Source organism: Aythya fuligula, chromosome 3 (assembly GCF_009819795.1).
Source record: "Aythya fuligula isolate bAytFul2 chromosome 3, bAytFul2.pri, whole genome shotgun sequence".
Taxonomy (NCBI): Eukaryota; Metazoa; Chordata; class Aves; order Anseriformes; family Anatidae; genus Aythya; species Aythya fuligula.
In genome coordinates this window covers 48,809,857-48,827,523 of record NC_045561.1, presented here as the reverse complement: position 1 = coordinate 48,827,523, position 17,667 = coordinate 48,809,857, and the positions used below count along the sequence as shown (strand labels likewise).

Genomic DNA, 17,667 nt, shown 5'->3' with positions numbered 1-17,667 from the left:
TGCCATCTCTAGCTTTGCGTTGCGATAAGTTTACTACCTGAGCCAGATGCATCATAGGTTTCAAAACAGTTCTCCTGTTTAACAAAGCACTAACAGACACTTAAGAAAAACACTTCCTCAAGAAAGCTACTAGAGCTATCTGCTGTATCTCTTGAGTTACAGTTACAAATGATTAGTTTAGGTACAAGCTGTACCAATGTATTTAAACAAACACAGAACAAAAAAAAAAAAAAAAAAAAAAAAAACACACACCTTGGAAAACCCAGCTGTCTGGTAGACTGCACGAAACTACAAACCCTGTAAAATACCCAGGATGGCTGTTCCAAAATAAGTCACATCAGCCTAGCATGGCCATAGAGAAAGTTGTACACAGCTTTTTAAAAATTAAGTGGAAATATCTGACAGGGAGAGAATATAAACCTGGCTTCCAATGTAGTGTGAATGTAGTTCATTCACAGCTCCTGCTGAAGTCAAACTCATAATTGCCATTCACTTAGACTCCCAGATTTGACAGGATAGATGAGGACAGCAATACTCACTGCTAGTTTTCGAACATTCACACTCAGGTCAGTTTGATCTTTGAAGTTGCTTGTCTGGACCTTACTTAAGGCCTCTTCTTTCTCAGTCAACCAAGCCTTCAATAAGCACTGCAGATTAAAAGGAAAATAGTACAAGAACATACCAAGTTTGTCAAACAATTGACAATTCCTTCTTTAAGTTCTTTGCATTCCAAACACTGCTCTGAAATCCTTACGTGCAGGAATTTCAGTTGGCATTAACCAAAACACTACATAAAGGGCAACAAAAAAAATATCAGACCAGAGAACTATGAAATACTTTTCAGCAAAACCATTTCTCAGTATATTAGAGTGCCCACCCCCCAGGTTATTCATATAGACCAGATATGCACCACAAAGCAGACCTAGGATTTATAAATTATATTGGAATTAAATGTAGCAAAACTGCATGCACTCTTTCTTTCATTCCCCACCCTTCTTCCCCTGTGATTCAGAACCAGCCATTACAAACAGTTTCTCACAGAAGCTACATTGTTAATTCAGAGCTCTTTTAGTTCAGACAGTCTGCCACAGACTCAAACGTGTATTATTAGTTACCCCCCTGTCTATTTTACCTATTTCCAATTGGAAAATAGCTTTAAACATTTTCTCATTAACTCCTGAAAGCTGGAGTGGTCTGCTCATCAAGTTTTTAACGTTTTTTTCTAGGAAATTTGTCCTGGATCTCGCTCTAGTCACACAGCGCTGCTACGGAAACTCCAGCAGCCTCCAGCGTCAGGAAGGATTTTATGTATTTCATATTATGTTGCTGCATGCTGCTGCTGCTACACAGCTATCTCCATAGACTGCAATACCCAGATAGCTTTTTTTCTCAGTCAAGCTCAGTTGCACACTGCTCCCCTCTGTGTTTAAAGGTAAAATAATAGAACAAGGCAGATCTTTTTGTTCGTTGAACAACACACTTTACAACAGTTGCTAGCTCCTCGGTCTAGCTGTATACTTTTGGTATTGTCCCAGAACTGACTACAGCAACTTCTGGGCCAAAGGGTTAAGGCAGTTTTCATTGCCAATGTAAACCAATGTGCAAAATGTACAGACAGCAAATATGATAGCGGTGGAAATGCCATGAGGCTGGATGAACAAAGTTGTAACACCACATACTCTTTGGGAAAAATCAAGCTGGCAGCCCAGCCAACTTACTTTATGCATAATAGAGGAGTTTAAAAATCCTTCAACATATACAATTAATTTCTGCTAAATCAGCAGTCAATGATAACTCTCCCCAGGAAACTGAAACATAATTATCACAGTGCTAAGAAATATCTGGCACCAATTGAGGAATTTGTTTCCTGAGTGGTAAGAATTGTGTTGACTTGGCAGTGTGGTTTCCAAAAAAATTTTTAGGCAGCCACAAAAAGGCTGATGCATCGCTGCTGCTCATCTCTCCATCTGGTTGGGTGAAATGAAGAAATGACAGTACCTAAATGTTTTAGGTACTTTTCTGTTATCAAACTGTTCATATTAAAGTTTTTAATTGGTTTCAAGTTGTAATTTTTGTAGGTGACTTGATAATTCTCAAGGACACATCTGTAATTCAGACCTGGTAGTAATAAAAGCACTATTGGGAGTTGAACAACAAATGCAAACATAGGCTGATCTAAACCTAAAATGAACACCTACTTCCTTATTACTTATCTTACATTCTACATTAAACAAACATTAATGAAAGTTTGTCCACTTTTTCAGAGCAACTTAATTAAAAAAAAAAAAAAAGAATGCTAAGCAACTCCAACAGAAGATGACATTCATAACAATTTTATAATAGCCAATGAGTGGTCATCTTTCCCTAGACAAAAATAAGGGTGGAAGAGGCCTGAAACATGTTCAAATAGAGTCATAAAAGTTAAGAGCTCCTGAAGTTTGTACCTTGACATAAAAAGTCAGGCTTTCTTGGAATTCTTTATTTCTGAGTTCAGAATCTTACCTTGCTCAATAGTTGTCAGAAAACATTAGCGCAGTTTTCTACATGTACATACGTAAAGGCAGAATTTTAAAGTAAGATATATACATTAACAGATATGTGGTATTGCATAAGCCAGAATCTGAACCTTGCATCCATATTAACAAGGTTGCATGAGCTGCAAGCATGGCTTAGCAATATACTGCAGATAGATACGGGAGGGGTCAGAGAGAAACACATAAGAAATCCAAAACGTGCAGACAAAACATTTCTCAAAGAAACCAGGCTGGAAGTGATAGCAACAAATATATCAGCACTGCTCTACTTCTTTTTAAGTGTCTAAACACTCTGTACACTGCAGAGTTTAAACAACGGTTTACAGTGATAAATGTCATCATATAAGAAAACAAAACAATTTAAGAAAACCTTCAAAGGAAAAGCCATCAAATATTTTAAAGCTGAGTCACAAAACAAGCTCTGGCAGTAGGTATGCAAAACTGACTAACACAGCTGACAGCATGTAGTTGTTACCATTTCTTTCAGATGCCGTAGCCTAATTCATATTTGAGTGGTATATTCAAGGTCCACCCAAAACACGCAAGATCAAAGCAAGAGAAAACTCACAATGCCATCTTCTTAACAATTCAACTGCATGCCTAAACTCTTCAAAATGAGATGAGCTAAATGCTTCACCACATTGACCAAATATTTTATGTTACTGGCTTTGTAAACAGTATTTATTGCTTAGTTGATTGCAAAATTGTGTACATGTATCTATGTTGGAAACATTGGTGCCTTAGTTAGGAAAATTTCTGCAATTACCAAACCACCAAATACTTAGTGATTCATTGCCATCAGGGATATTCCTGCTTCTTGGTCATTTTGCAAGTCTTCACTGATCTTAAACCCAATAAAATCAGTTTGTTATTTTAAAGTTGTCTACTGAAAACTGGAGACCAAATATAAATCAGACAGAAGTCCTTTAATTATTTAACTACTTATCAAGAAGACAGGAATATTTATGAGAAGCTATCTCCCATAAATTTTCTAAAGCAAGATGCTCATACTTGCATTCTTATACTTCTCCATTAAATTCACCAAGAAAAGTCACAGAGTTCATTAGGTATGAATTTGACATTCGAAGTACAGTAATCCTTATTTTTAATATAATAAATCTTGTGAAATTTGTTGACATTGATGAATATAAGGCAACAGAACTTTCAAAAGGATGATGTCCACAAGAATATTAAGTATCTACCTTGGAAATTATTTTATAAGGAGGCATAAATTTTCCTGCTTAAACTTAAGTAAATACTTTTCTTAGGCTGCACTACTTCTTCAAGAAATGCTAAGAACCTAAATGATAACTGAAATTCTTGTTCTTTGCAGCTATTTTCTTAGAGCTGTTAAACCCTACTAAGGGTTACTAATAAATAAATAAATAAATTACAAATGTGGGTAACCAGAGAGTTACTAACCTGCTCTTCTAGAAGCTCCTGCCATAAAAGCTGAATTTCTTGCAACTTGACTCGTCGTTCTTCAGTCCATCGACAAACTGCTGTCCACCGCTCCCCCAGCCTCTACAAAAGCAGGAGATATCGTGAATATTCACGAGCTTCACAAAGAGGATCAAAAACCATATATTCAAGAGCAAAATTTCTACTTCACAGTAACCTCTTTTATCTTATAATCACCTTGTTGCCATTAACTGTTGTTGTACTGTACAAAACTTAAAGTTAAAACTCTCAAGGGCATTCACCTATGGCCTTATCTCTGCGCTCGCTGAACTCAGGAAACTATTTCATCGACTTCAAAAGGAGCAATGGAAGTAGCATGAATTCTGTTACATTAAATCATATAGAACATAGGATTTACTCAGATTGCAGCCCAAGCCCAAAAAGAAAACAGGAAAACAATTCACACAATATCTCCTCGATTAATTCTGTTCCTGTATTTAAATATTTTTCAATCATATTTTAATTTCCTAATGAGAATTACCTATTTGAAATTAAAGAGTTGTATTGTGCATCTTCCCATTTTAGTGAAATTGCTGAGAAGATATGCTGCAAAAGTGCTTAAGTCACTACAGATGCAAGCAGCTTGACTCATCAGGAATTGAGCTTGAAAGCTAGATAACTTTTGCAGGTTTTATCCTGAGTAAGTTTACTAATTCTTTGCATTAATATTACATTTAAAAATATACTACTTTAAATTGTTTTCTAGGACAAATTGTCTTTAAACACAAAAAACATTGATTAACAATTATATGCAAAGATTTTAAGTGCCTGCTATTACAGTTTTGGATTTTGTGTTTGTTTGTTTGTTTGCTGTTGTTTTTTAAAAAACAGGGCTCTAACATTTTACCTGCAATTGTTCCTCCAGAATAGCTGTTGCACTTTCCCCACTGCTTTCATCGACAATGACGACCATGTGAGTTAGGGAATTTACCTTCACTTGTTCTGTCTCTAGGTCATTTTGCAGGCTCTAGAAAAACACATCAGCTGTTACAAACTTTGAATAATTATCAAATTGCTATTTTGCCCACAGTGACTAAAACAAATGTGGCAAAGCACTACAGACAACACTTATGCAAATATTTTTACCACTGGGAATCACTGCGCAGTTTAAACAAACAAACAAAGATTGCTGGCAAAGAACCTAAAAACATTCTTTTAAAGTGCTGGAAAACACACACACAAAAACAAACAAAAAAAAGTTTTAAAATGTATACACCATTCTTGATTAGATAAATCATATGACTGCACTGACTTTCTATATGTCTACGGCTATGGATAAGAGAACTTAAGCATTCCATTAAAAAGTTGCTTTTATTAAGCAAGGAGCATAGGGCATGCCAAAAATGTAAGAATTACTATGAACATTTAATAGTTGACATTTCTCAAAACCTAAATATCAAAGACAATAGTCACAAACTGATACCTAGCAGCTGCAAAAAACATACAGTTCCAATTAGGCTAAAATACATCTGTACATTTAAATATTCATGCAACTTCTGGCAGAACAGACTACAGTAGGTTAAAGCCTACCTCCAAAATAACTCTGCAACATCTATATGCCCTTAAACTGTTGTAAATACCACTTTTCATCCCGGAAAATCCTAAACTACTTTATGAACAACAAGCCTCAAGCTCCCCAGCCTTTGAAGACAGAGCAAAAAACACAAGTGTGAGACAAGAAATTACACAGACTAAGAACACTTAGCAGTTCTTGCCCTGTGAGGTATGTCTCAAGCTGCAGAGGTCAAACCTCAGCAATGAGTACAAAAAACAAAGCTGCAACCATGACTAATATTAAAAGGCCATCTTTCTCCTTCAAAAAACACTCTAGGCTAGAAAGGCTGGACTCCCATCCAGAAACTTAATTGCGAGCCAAACCAATTTGCAAATTGCTTTAGTAGGAATAGCTTTAACTCCTCCATTATTTCAAGCAGCAAGTCTCAAATGTGCCTTAGCATCGCTGCCAGTCATTAAAGGCCAGTTATCTACAATGCATTTAATACTGTCCCTAACACCAACAATTCACCTGGGGAGGCCTTGTTTGCATGTAGCAAAGATAATACAGTTTCTGTTGTAGTCATCATAGCTGAAGTGTTCAGCCAAGAAGGCTGAACATGTCTAATTCCTTTTGTCCCATCAACATCCTTTAGCAAGTTTATTGGCTAAGAAAGCCTTCCAACCTACACTTCTTCCAAATACTTCTCATATACTCATTACAGAACAGATGAAAAAGTTTACTTTGTGTTCTTCCAGCTGTTTTTGAAGGGACTCTATGTCTTCGGCTAAGAGTTGAGACTCCATCTTCTGAATGCGTTCTTCTGTGATGGTCAGCCAGTCGGACAGCTGCTGCAACTGCTTCTTCTGCAGTTCCATCAGCATGTCATGCAGGCTGCAGGGGGAAGCACAGGCAGAGTCACATCAGGAACCGTCTTCCCAAAGATAAAAACTAAGTTCTGGTTCTTAAAGGAAAGACACATAACCATTCATAAACCAGTTATGTATCATCCAATATAATTTTCACCAGTAAGCTACAGAACATAGAATTAAGTATTCCTGTTTCTATTGTAACAGAATAAAAATGAGTGAATTATGCAATTTATACCCAGTTGCTTCTTGCAACTGGGATTTTCTATTCACTAACAGAACCACTGCTACAAGTGGCAATCAAATGCAGTTTCTCCCTTGATGTGCAGCTCTGAGCCTGACAACTAAAGGCGGGGAAAAAAATCTTTTAAGTGTTCTTTAGCTGCGTAAACACACATAGCTGTTCACATCTCCTGCATGTTTTATTCAGGAACTTAAACTACTGAAAATATTAAAAATACATTTATGTAACTGCTGCATGTAGGTATCATATTTAGTCTGGTACACTTATATAACATAAATCTCAAAATATTCTTACATAAGAATCCAAAAAAAAGACAGTTATATTCATTTCCTCTGTTTTATCTTGGAGAGTACAAAGAGGGTGGATTTCATGTCCCAAACGGAAGAGCTACTTCAGACAAAAATATCTTACAAATGTATGCAAAGCAATTCCTCTGAGATGCAGCAAGCACCAGAGACCAGTCCTTCAGCTTTAGGAGAGGTCATGCGGGATGACTCACCGGGACTGCCTGTCCATGCTCTCCACCCTGAGCTCCTCCCAGCGGGAGTTCAGCAGCAGCATTTGCTCCTGGATCTCAAACTCCTCTTCAGAAGATAGATTTCCCTGTGCCACCAGTTGGTTCCCAGCCTGCAGGACACTGCCCACGTTGCTCTGGTGTGCAGTCAGTTCCATCATAAAAGCCTGGAAACAGTACAACCAGCCACATCACCGTGATCTGTGAGCTCCTATCAAGAATCTATCTCAAGGCGTTCAAGACACTAAGTGTCCAAGGTAGGATGGGGCTTTGAGCAACCTGCCTATGGCAGGGGAGTTGTAACTGGATGATCTTTAAGGTCACTTTCAACCCAAACCATTCTGTGATTCTATGACAACAGGGGGCCAGCCACAGAAAGCTGACACAAAAAATATACTGAAGTTCCAAAACCTGTTCCACTGAAAACTCTCTTAAAAAGATCCATTTCCACTGCCAAGAAACTATAATTTGTCAATTATAAAACTAATTATAATAATAATTTAAAAATCACCATTCAGTTAGAGGTGCTTTCAGTTTAGGAAAAGCAAGACACAAGAAAGAGAATGGCAGTGTTTGGATAAGGACTAGGGAAATAAAATTTTCGGCTCCCACACAAAAAAGCAAAACTACACAAAAGGAACTTAAGAAAAGCTTACTTCATGGGTGGCAAATTGCTCTTTGACTTCTTCAACATCACCAGATATTTCCTCCTGTTCCCGAAATGCATCCTCAGCTGACAGCAACCACGTGAGGACTTCTTCCAGAGCAACTTGGTAGCTATCCAAGTCCATATCCACCTCTGTCACCGTGCTGGGGGTCTCTGCTCTAGAACTGCTCTGCTCCTCTTCAAGTGCTACAACCTAGGCAGTCAAGAGAAAAGTGATGCCTCGGAAGTGCTTTCCCAAATGATACTAAGAATAGAACAACTAAGATCCCTTTCAATCCTTCATAAAATTTTAAAACTAATTGTTAGGTACATTTCTAATGAGAGGGGCCAACAGTCACCACTAATGAATTTCCATTTTAAGATAACCTGGATAGAAAACTAAGTGTACTTATTTTAACAGAGCTGTGGACCTCCCACGCAAACAAAAACCCAACAAATACCACCACCACAAGTCCTGCTGCAAACTCAGTTAAAGACTTTAGGCCACTCCAGCTTGTCAAGATAAATAAGGAAAATAAACAGAAGAAAGAAGCATAATGCAGATGTAGCTTTCTACCTAAGCAAAAAGGATTTTGTATATGAATCAGGAAACAAAAAAGAACCAATGAATTCAATCACAAAGATGATGCTATGATTTTTCATATTTTCCCAATAGTGTTGAACAAGGCAGAAGACATTCCAGAGAACTGACAAGCCTGAAGATCAGCTAAAATTACAACTCAAGAAGATTCAGCCAGACTTAGATAATAAACACACCTGCTGCATGTTGAATTCTCCATCCTCACATTCCTGCTTGTATCTCCTTGGAAGAGTCTCCACTTCCCGAATGTCTTCCATGGTGACTTGCTTAGGAAGGACCTCAAATAAAGAGGTTAAATACATGATAATAGACTTTTTGTCTGGAAGCTGTACAGCAACATCTGCATCAAAAAAGAATACATGGGAGAAAATTAATAAAGAAACAACATTTCTAAATCATCATGCAGAATACAGTTAAGATTCTAATATTTCACATGTAGTGCAAAGCATAGGTTATCCTGTTAATTAGCCTTTAGCTTTCTATTGAAAGACCAGGTTTTACAGATGTTGAAAGCAGTACAATGAAAAAATATTTTTTAAAAAATCCACATTTTCAAGTGAATTTACATTAAGAGACATGATCTTTTGGAAGTAAGAGCCCAAATCTGAAGTTACTGAGAAATAAAAATTGTTTTGGAAACATCCTGGAGTGCATTCCAAGCAGAAATGCAATTAAGGAACAGTACCCCTCAAACACACACTTCCATGTATGTTCTAACCCCACTCTCAGTATCAGTAAATTCACTTGCTTACTTTTCATATGGAAAAGAATTTCACAGATTCAGGTTCACATATCACTGGGGTTATGAGTTCTACTCATTCAGCTGACTTTTTTTTTTCTTTTTAAGGTGGTGGTGCTTGAATCCATAAAGTTTGACAGCTTGTCTTACAGAATGGATCTTCAGAGGTTCACTTCAAAGCAGAGTGACAGCTCAGGGTTTTAAGAAGGGGCCATAAAAAGTTTCCTGGCAAGCATTCCTATATGGTAAGTACTCACAGCACTGGCAGCTACTGTTACTCAGCATATATAACAAAGAACAAAAGATCATGAGCTCTTAAGCTATTCCATTCTACAAAATGCTCTGCTTGATCTGAAAAGCACAGACACTTTTAATGGAACCGCTACTTAAAATAAAATAAAACCAGGGAACCAACTTCACCTTCCTGTGCACTGTCTCTGAAAGGTAACTCAATATGAACTTTAACATTCAAGAAGCTGAAGCATACATACACACAGGAATACCCTTACCCTACAATTTACATATTTTTAAGCCCAAGGGATTGAAACAAAATATCACTGCACAAAACTGCTGGGATTTGTATTCATAATAAATGTCTATGTAAGCGTTTTCTTTCAGAAGAGCTCAAGAAGTTTAAAATCAAATAGAATAACTGTATCGCACCTTCAGGATCCAACAGTTTCTCAATTTCCAGGTGGTTTTTGGCTATGCTGAAAGCATGTTCCAGTCTCTCAACTGGGGACATCTTTATAACTTCATCCCAGCTGAAGAGCTCAGGTCTAAAATTGAAATACAAAACAGAAAATACTACATTTAATTTAAAGAAAAAAAATCTATACCATTCAGAATTTGAAGTTATGGATATGGAGGGAGCTACATGAGTTATATAAATACACAGGTACATATAAAATACAAACATAAGCACATATAACCAAATACAGAAGACAGACAAAAATATTCTTAATGAGAATGGGACAACCACAAATCAATTAATTGACCACATCTGCAGTGCCATCCACCTTCCCTTCTACATATACTATTTGACTGCAACTGGAGATTAAATGCTACTAACAAGAAAATCAGTAAACCAGAAAAAATATCAGAAAATTTGTTCCAGAACCACTTTTCTTCAATTGGCTCTTTTACAGCATTATTATTACATGATTTTTGTGTCTGGCTCTGCTGGGTAATGAACAGCCACTCTCTTCCTAGAAAGCCTCATTCCAAACTTGTGAGGTGTCTTGGTGACCACCCCAGACCAGGAGCAGCAGCAGTCTCCACACCCCTTGCTCACTCATCCCGCCACGTGGCCCTTCCTCTGGTTTAAAAAAAGAAGAAAAAATTCACAAGAACTCATGAGAGTCATGATGTGAATCAGACCAAGGAGCCCATTGATTGACAGTGCCAGTACCCTTCATCTTGCATTAGCATTTAACAAACCAAATCTTCAGTGCAGCTGTGCATGCAAAAACCTACCGGCAGGTCTAGGGGGGAAAGAGCCCTTAGCTCTTGGGGTAGGAAAAAGGATCAGCACAGAGGGCCCCTCCTCGTGGTATCTATACCTACAGGGCATGAACAGCCAAGTGCTGCAGCAGCACAGCTGTAAAACTACAAACCATTAAAATACTTTCCATTCCCCTCTAGTAGTGGCTTCTCATTAAAACACTTATTGATCCTGTGTTTCATAGAACGTGGGGAGGAAGAGATGGGCTTGCCTTTAATTCTTTAAAGCTTAATTCAGTTGTAAATTGACCTGAGAGTATCCTTTCAACATCTGTTGAATCATTACACTTTGTGAAACAGGAAGGCCATAAACCAGCAGGGTCTGAGAAGCAAAAAGCCAGAAGAAGGGCTGGGACAGGGGAAAATATACAAAGACACTGATACGAGCTTATGGAATACTGTACCTCGATGCAGGAAAAGCAACAAGGATAACCACGTAGATTCACATAAAGTTTTAGAAGAGACTTAATTTGGAAAACACATTGCAGTAAGTGTGTGCACTTACTTGCCCACTGCCACAGTAACACACATTTTAATGAACTGCAACCTAGGTATTGGCCTACGAGCAAGGAAACTGTACCAAAGAACAGAATTCAATTTGAAGAAGAACTAGGCTAATATTAGGAAATGAAAGAGACCAACACAATAAAATGTTACATGTTCTACTCCCTCATATAATTGTAAGTACTGCCAGCCTTACAAAGTTATAGCCAAGAGGTAATGCAGTTAGCAATAGTTCATAGACACATACAGACAAAAGTGAGCTACTAAATAAACCTCTTAATGGGATCCACAAAAATGCCCCTATATTAAGTGCCATAGGACAAAGCTAAGTAAATACCACAATACTGGCAATACCCTTTAGGCAGGGGAGCAGTACCAGTCCAGGTAAGCTACAGAGCCTTGCTGTTCTACCAGTTCTGCATCCTGCCTCAATCCCCTTGTTCCTTGCAAGCCTTTTACTGCTTTTCTTTCAAATCCAGCCTAAATTTAAAGCCAGCTCAAGATTTTTCAGATGCAGGGAAAATGGTGTTACATTGGCTAAAGGACTGGTGTCTGGGGACTGCAAAGCTGAGTTTTGAAGCACTGGCAGCTGCTAGGCTCCCAGGATGGGGGAGTAACAGGCTCAGAGAGATCAGCAGAGTCAGGCAAAAGAAATTTCACGAAGCCAGAGAAAAGCACAGTTACTCAAAGGTTTCAGCAGGGGCTTTTGCCACATAGCAGTGCTCTGGGAAGGGCAGAGCTCACAGACTTGAGATCCCACAAAGTCCAAGCAGATAGTCACGGGGCAGAAGGACAACAGCCTGAAACTGATTTTACTGCCTCTGCCCATCTCGGTACCCTGGGGAAAGCAGGTCTCACCTGCATCTAAAGCTGGTGCTCTCTCCATCACAAAGCTTCCCATTCACTGGCAGAGCTATGCCACTGCAATTACACTGATAAGAAAACTACCAGTACAGCTCACATCTTGTTAATACTTCTGACAGTGTAAACTCAGACTTTTGCTAGTATTTCTCTGCCTTTGCAGGACAGTCCTGATTGCTCAGGAGCCCTCAGTGTGGTGCAGGTGCTCCCCATGACGCATCCATGCAGGCTGAACTCCAGCCAGCTCCAGGCACACAGGTATATGAGACCAAACCCTGGCTGAAGCCAGCAAGCCTGCGATAGAGCCTGTTAGTTCAGTCAGCACAGGCCAGAGAGCAAAGAACAGCAGAGAAGTAAACAAATGCTTTTGTGATCACTTAGTATCTGCTGAGTATAAATATTCAGGTGTTTGTAAAGTATTTGCCATGACAGATACCTGGTGGCCAGGAGGAAATATCATCATAGCATTACCACACTGGAACGGTTATTTATGATAAAGAACAGCCAACCCTTGCAAAAAGAATGAGCTGACTTCATTTAAGATACACCAGACTAGAATCGATTGCCCAGCAGCAGATCTCTCTCACACACAGATGTGCAAGTTTCGTAAGAGTCTGTAACAAACTTTTCTTTAGACTATCAAGAAGTTCTCCAAAATCAAAAAGAACATAAGACATCTGCAGAAAGATGCTTTAAATAACATTCTCTATAAAGTATAGTGAACAAATAATAAACATACTACAGACACCTGAAGCAGTCCATTATCATTTGGCTCTTCTACTCAGTGAATGCAAAAAGGTGCTCTCCTGAAAGAACTGAATACACAGTCTTTCGAGTAACATATACAAAATCTAAGAAAAGCTACTGAGCCTGTCTTTCTCATTCCTTCATTTTGAAGCTTCTGTATCTTCCACCTGAAGCATTATGGCAAACTGAGGTGTTTTTTCCTTTGCAGGGGAAAGGAAGTATAGGGGAAGGGAAGTAATCAACCCTTCCCTACAGGCACCCATTCAGCATACTCTCTATATAGTAGAGTATTAAAGTGGGCTGTAAATCCACCCAGCAAGTGTGCATGTGAGAACAGTTACACCACTGCCTTGGCTCCATCCTTTGCAAGGCTCTGGCAATAACTCTGAGTTGTTATTGTTATCACTACAGCAAACTACTGAAACAGGCTAGAAGCTGTCAGACGCTCAAGCATGAAGACATGAGGGGAAAAAAGCTGCTCACTTCACTAGGTCTGAGAGGAGCTGTGTCACCTACCTGTGTCTGTGGATGACGGCATTAAAAGCAAGCCCATCTGCCCAGCTCGTCGTGAAGTTCAGGACATTGACTTGACTGTAAGGTCTCGTGGACTGCCGAACCCAGCTCAGCAGGATCTTCTCGCTGTTAGTTTGCTGCAAATCTGACATGATGTTCTTCATCACATCCTTCACCTGCAAGACAGCAGCAACTACTCCATACAGACACGTTCTCATCTTTTCCTGCTTAAAAAACCTTTGAACCAAGCCACTTCACAAATCAGGCAAGGGTCTTTTCTGTGAAAAGGTAGGCGTCAAGCTCTAACTCCTTACATGAAATGTAGGAATAGGAACCTTCAGGCCATCTTTACACTCTGCTGACTACAAGAACCAGTAAAGCATATGTAATAAATGACGAGTTACCCCTACCTTACAGCCCTCCCCCCACTCCTCAGTGCTGCTGTCACTCAGCATGGACTATAATATTTCCCACTGCCTTGTGCTAGGGTTCCAGTAGTAAGTAAACCCCAAAAATACAACTTTGCAGAAGTTTTTGGCAAGAACAGGATAACTGCTCAGCCAACACAGGAAATTTGCTGTTTGATGTGCTATGTACAAGCATCTGCTGAAGTTCCTCCAAGCGAATTCCATGATCCTCTCAGGTATGTGGATAAGCCAGGAGTAATTCAATCTATGCGGCTGAGAAACAAACCTACAGAGCAGTGAATAAAGATGTAAACCCAACACAGCTACCAAGATAGTGGGAAAACATCTGCAAACAGAAGCACGTAAGTATTGAGGAAGGAACATAAACACAATGCTTTAGCCTGAAAAGCCTCTTCAACAACCTTAGGAACTGATCTGAGTGACTGAGAACTTAGCACATATGAGAACGTGTACTGTGGGAGGCAGCCAACACACAGAGGTCAGAAACCAAACATTGGCCTGCCTTTATTTACCAGCCCAGAATAGAAGCAGTTATTTTCTGCTGCCAAAACCCCAGAAAAGTTTGAGAATCCCAGAAGATAGATGCGCATGATTCCTGGAAAGGAAGAGATCTCACAGCAGCCTCCTCACCTGCCAGTGCAGGATAATGCTCCACAGCAACCCCAGTGTCAGCTTGTGATTTCCATCAACGATGTCGGTTCCTCCGATATTCACCAGCTCCACCTGGAGAGGTCAGACCAACTCTGCATCAAACAGTGTTACCAAAGCTCCAAGTTGCAACCCCATCCCACGTCCCTGTCTGTCCAGCCATGTGTTATCAACTGTTCTGAAATAACCAGCAGGAAGAAAGAGACAATACTCTGTCACCTCTGGTTCTGTCTCAGCTTGTCACAACAACTGCTTAAACAGGACACCAAAAGATGGCACCAATGAAAACGTTCATTTGGAAGAGTTTTTATCCTCTCCTCTAATATACCATATATACTAGCAGATAAAACTGAGCAATAGACGGGCAAACATGAAGCTTTAAAAAAAAAAAGTTAGGAAGCAGTCCTGCTCCTAAAAAAAAAAACACTTTAACTCCTTAATTAAAAATAGGTTTGTCCTTTGCATGAACCAGCATCCAAATGGGACAAGTTTATATAAGGAAACCAAAAATTCAAGGGAAAAATAAAATGTTCCAGTTTCCTATATGCATAGGCACACATTTAAACTCAGTGGCATTATAATTGAGAATGTTATAAACATAAAAACATGGAAAGAGAGGCAGGGAGATGATTACATCAGTGCGTGGGAGGGCACAAGAGGCTACCCACTCCAGCATCACGTATGCAGCACTCAGGAGAAGAGAAGCCCAGAGCACACCAGACACTCGCTCACTTCTACTTCAGAGTCTGAATTCGGGCACCTACTCTCCATTCACACGTTTCAGAGAAAGAGGCACCAACTCTGAACCTGCTTCTGGAGGAAGCCAACAGAAGCACACTGCATTAAGTCACCACCATGGCCTACAGAAATGGGGCTAGGAACAGCTGCCTGTGGCTGATGAGAGATATACCTCCTGGAGTGTATGTTCACATACTGCAACACACTCCCATACAGTACAGAAAGTAGGGCTCATTTTTGCAAATATCCCAAGCCAGGAGCCGACCTCCAGCCCCAGGGGCGAGCAACACCATGTGCTCTTCACCACGTTGCTCTGTGGTGAAGGTTTCCTCTCCCTTGCTCACCCCTGCTCCAGAACAAAGCAGTGTTACCCACAGTGCCTACCAGAAATGGATCCTAGCTTGCACTAACCCTAAGCACTGTATCTGGGACCATCACTGTTCATATTGACAAAGCCTGCACCAAGGAGCTGGCTAGCAATTCAACAACAGGGACAATCGGAAGACAGTAACTGAGCCTGTCCTCTGGCTGTCAGGGGATTTAGCCTACAGTAGACAAGAACAAACACAAAGTTTCATTTTGTTTTAGAGGGCATCCCTGGTATGTAAGAACATAATGGCATTCTGTATTTTTCCTCTTATCACATAATCATGAATAGCTTGAATTTTGCAAAATCTGCTTGTAACCTCATTGCTTTCAGATACCATCTAGGCAATTTCCAGTTCCCCATAGCTGTCTCAATTAGCAAAAAATCAAATCAAAACTCTGTTGCTGAGATTAACATGGAACCACAAATTATACTTCAAAGTAGTAAGGAAGTTTGGATTTGTGGGTTGTCCCCTCCTAATTTTCACAGCAGCTGGAATAGAATCCTAATGTAATCCTCTTTGCAAATGCTGGGCATGTACTTTCTAAAGGCAACTGTAAATTAAACAGGCCAAAACAGGTCAAAAAAGTCACCAGTGCACACCATTAAACAACTGACTGTAAACCACTGTAGAACACAAGGAGCAGAAAGCAAGACAAAAGGTTAGGGGCACAAAAATAAAGCAATTACATTACAAGAGATATTTTTCACCTGCAATAGAAGTGAAACATTCCTGAGAATGGGTAACAAAAAAAAATTATTAATCACAAGCATTATTATTGTTAAGTACTGTATTCCCCTTGCAACCTACACCATACATGAAGAACTCCACATGCCCACTTTGGTATTTTAATGATTCTGAATTAAGCCGCTGTTTTCAGCAGCCACCTAACAACCCATTAGGTGGTAAGTGGACTACTAAGACCTGAGCAAAGACAATAAAAGGAAGCTGACTGTAGATTGTGTGTTGTGTGTCTTCTCACACACACACACACTTTCTAATGAAGTTAGGCAGTAGGCATAAGTCATATACCTGACCTTAATAACCTTCAGTTAACTAAGACCATCTGTTTATTTCTAGAAATCCTGATCCTGCCAGCTTAAGGAAGAATTAATTAATTATTGTAACTCAATATCATTTAATTTATTATCTTCATAAAATAAATCAATTTCAAGATGGAAAGACACATTACTTATCCTCAGAAAAAAAAAAAAAAAAAAGAAAACAAAACAACAAAAAAAAGATCAATATTTACAGTACCTCACAGAAGAAAAACAACCCACCACTAAACTTTGGCTGCTTCCTAGAAATATGACACTAGTCCACCAACGTGGAGGGGAAAGTGCAGCATTATACAGCATGTTTGTATCACTCTTCAATCAGCAGTTTACATAAATATGTCAGTGCCTTTTTACATTAGATGTATTTTGTTGCCAGAATGTTGTTATTAAACTATTTCAGTGCCTTGACATTTGCAAATAGAAATTCTAATTATAGAGAACTATGCTTATCAGGATTTGTTATCCAGGGGAAAAATAAAATCCTTTTGCTACAGCACTACTAGTTTCCAGGCAGAAAGAACAAAAAATAAAATAAGCAGCTACTATTCTCATTTTTCTTAAAGAACGGTGGTTGGTTCCTTTTGTTTGCTTGTTTTTCCTGACCTGTTAGCACAGGACAAAGTTACGAACACTCAAGAACAATTTGGCACAGGGATAACAGATGTCACTGGAAACATCCTCAAGGATTTTGAGAGCAGGACAAGGAAACACAGAGATACAAAACCTCTCATACCGCTACAGATTTGCGTACAAGTTATGCATCTTCATTGGAAACTAGCTATTTATCCTGCCATCTTCATGAGCTATACATAGCAGGGTTTCAAGTCAGCTTTGTTTATGGAACTGAACACATCTTAGCAAAACAGAGTTTAGTTATCTTAGTATTAAGTTAACATTTTAAGATTTCACAAAGCTGCCAGACATTGAAATACTACACTGGATAAAGAAAACTCAGAACAGTTTATCTATTCCTGCTGAATTCTGATTCTAGGTGCCAAAATCTTTATCCTCTGCATTTTGAACTCATTTACAAACAAGAATAAATTAAAGAGTATATCAAAAGCAGTTGTGGAAAAACATGCTCACGTTGTTTTGATGCAAGACTTGCAGCACTCGGTTGACATTATTTAAGGCATGTACTCTTGTAGAACCTCGTTCTTTAGGCTGGAAATAAAAATGTACAATCTGTTTAT

The 17,667-nt window shown here is 39.1% G+C and overlaps 1 protein-coding gene across 3 annotated transcripts in view; it reads right to left on the bottom strand.

Moving 5' to 3' along the window:
• UTRN (utrophin) overlaps window positions 1-17,667 on the bottom strand; it is a 366,152-nt gene that overhangs the window by 276,328 nt on the left and 72,157 nt on the right. For all 3 annotated transcript variants that reach the window (XM_032185295.1, XM_032185296.1, XM_032185294.1), the window contains 11 exons: window positions 17,561-17,638; window positions 14,290-14,382; window positions 13,235-13,407; window positions 9,767-9,882; window positions 8,541-8,704; window positions 7,774-7,977; window positions 7,103-7,284; window positions 6,234-6,384; window positions 4,843-4,962; window positions 3,957-4,058; window positions 540-647 (listed from right to left, as the gene is read on the bottom strand). In XM_032185295.1, coding sequence (XP_032041186.1) covers window positions 540-647; window positions 3,957-4,058; window positions 4,843-4,962; window positions 6,234-6,384; window positions 7,103-7,284; window positions 7,774-7,977; window positions 8,541-8,704; window positions 9,767-9,882; window positions 13,235-13,407; window positions 14,290-14,382; window positions 17,561-17,638 — 1,491 coding nt within the window. The remainder of the gene's footprint in view (window positions 1-539; window positions 648-3,956; window positions 4,059-4,842; window positions 4,963-6,233; window positions 6,385-7,102; window positions 7,285-7,773; window positions 7,978-8,540; window positions 8,705-9,766; window positions 9,883-13,234; window positions 13,408-14,289; window positions 14,383-17,560; window positions 17,639-17,667) is intronic.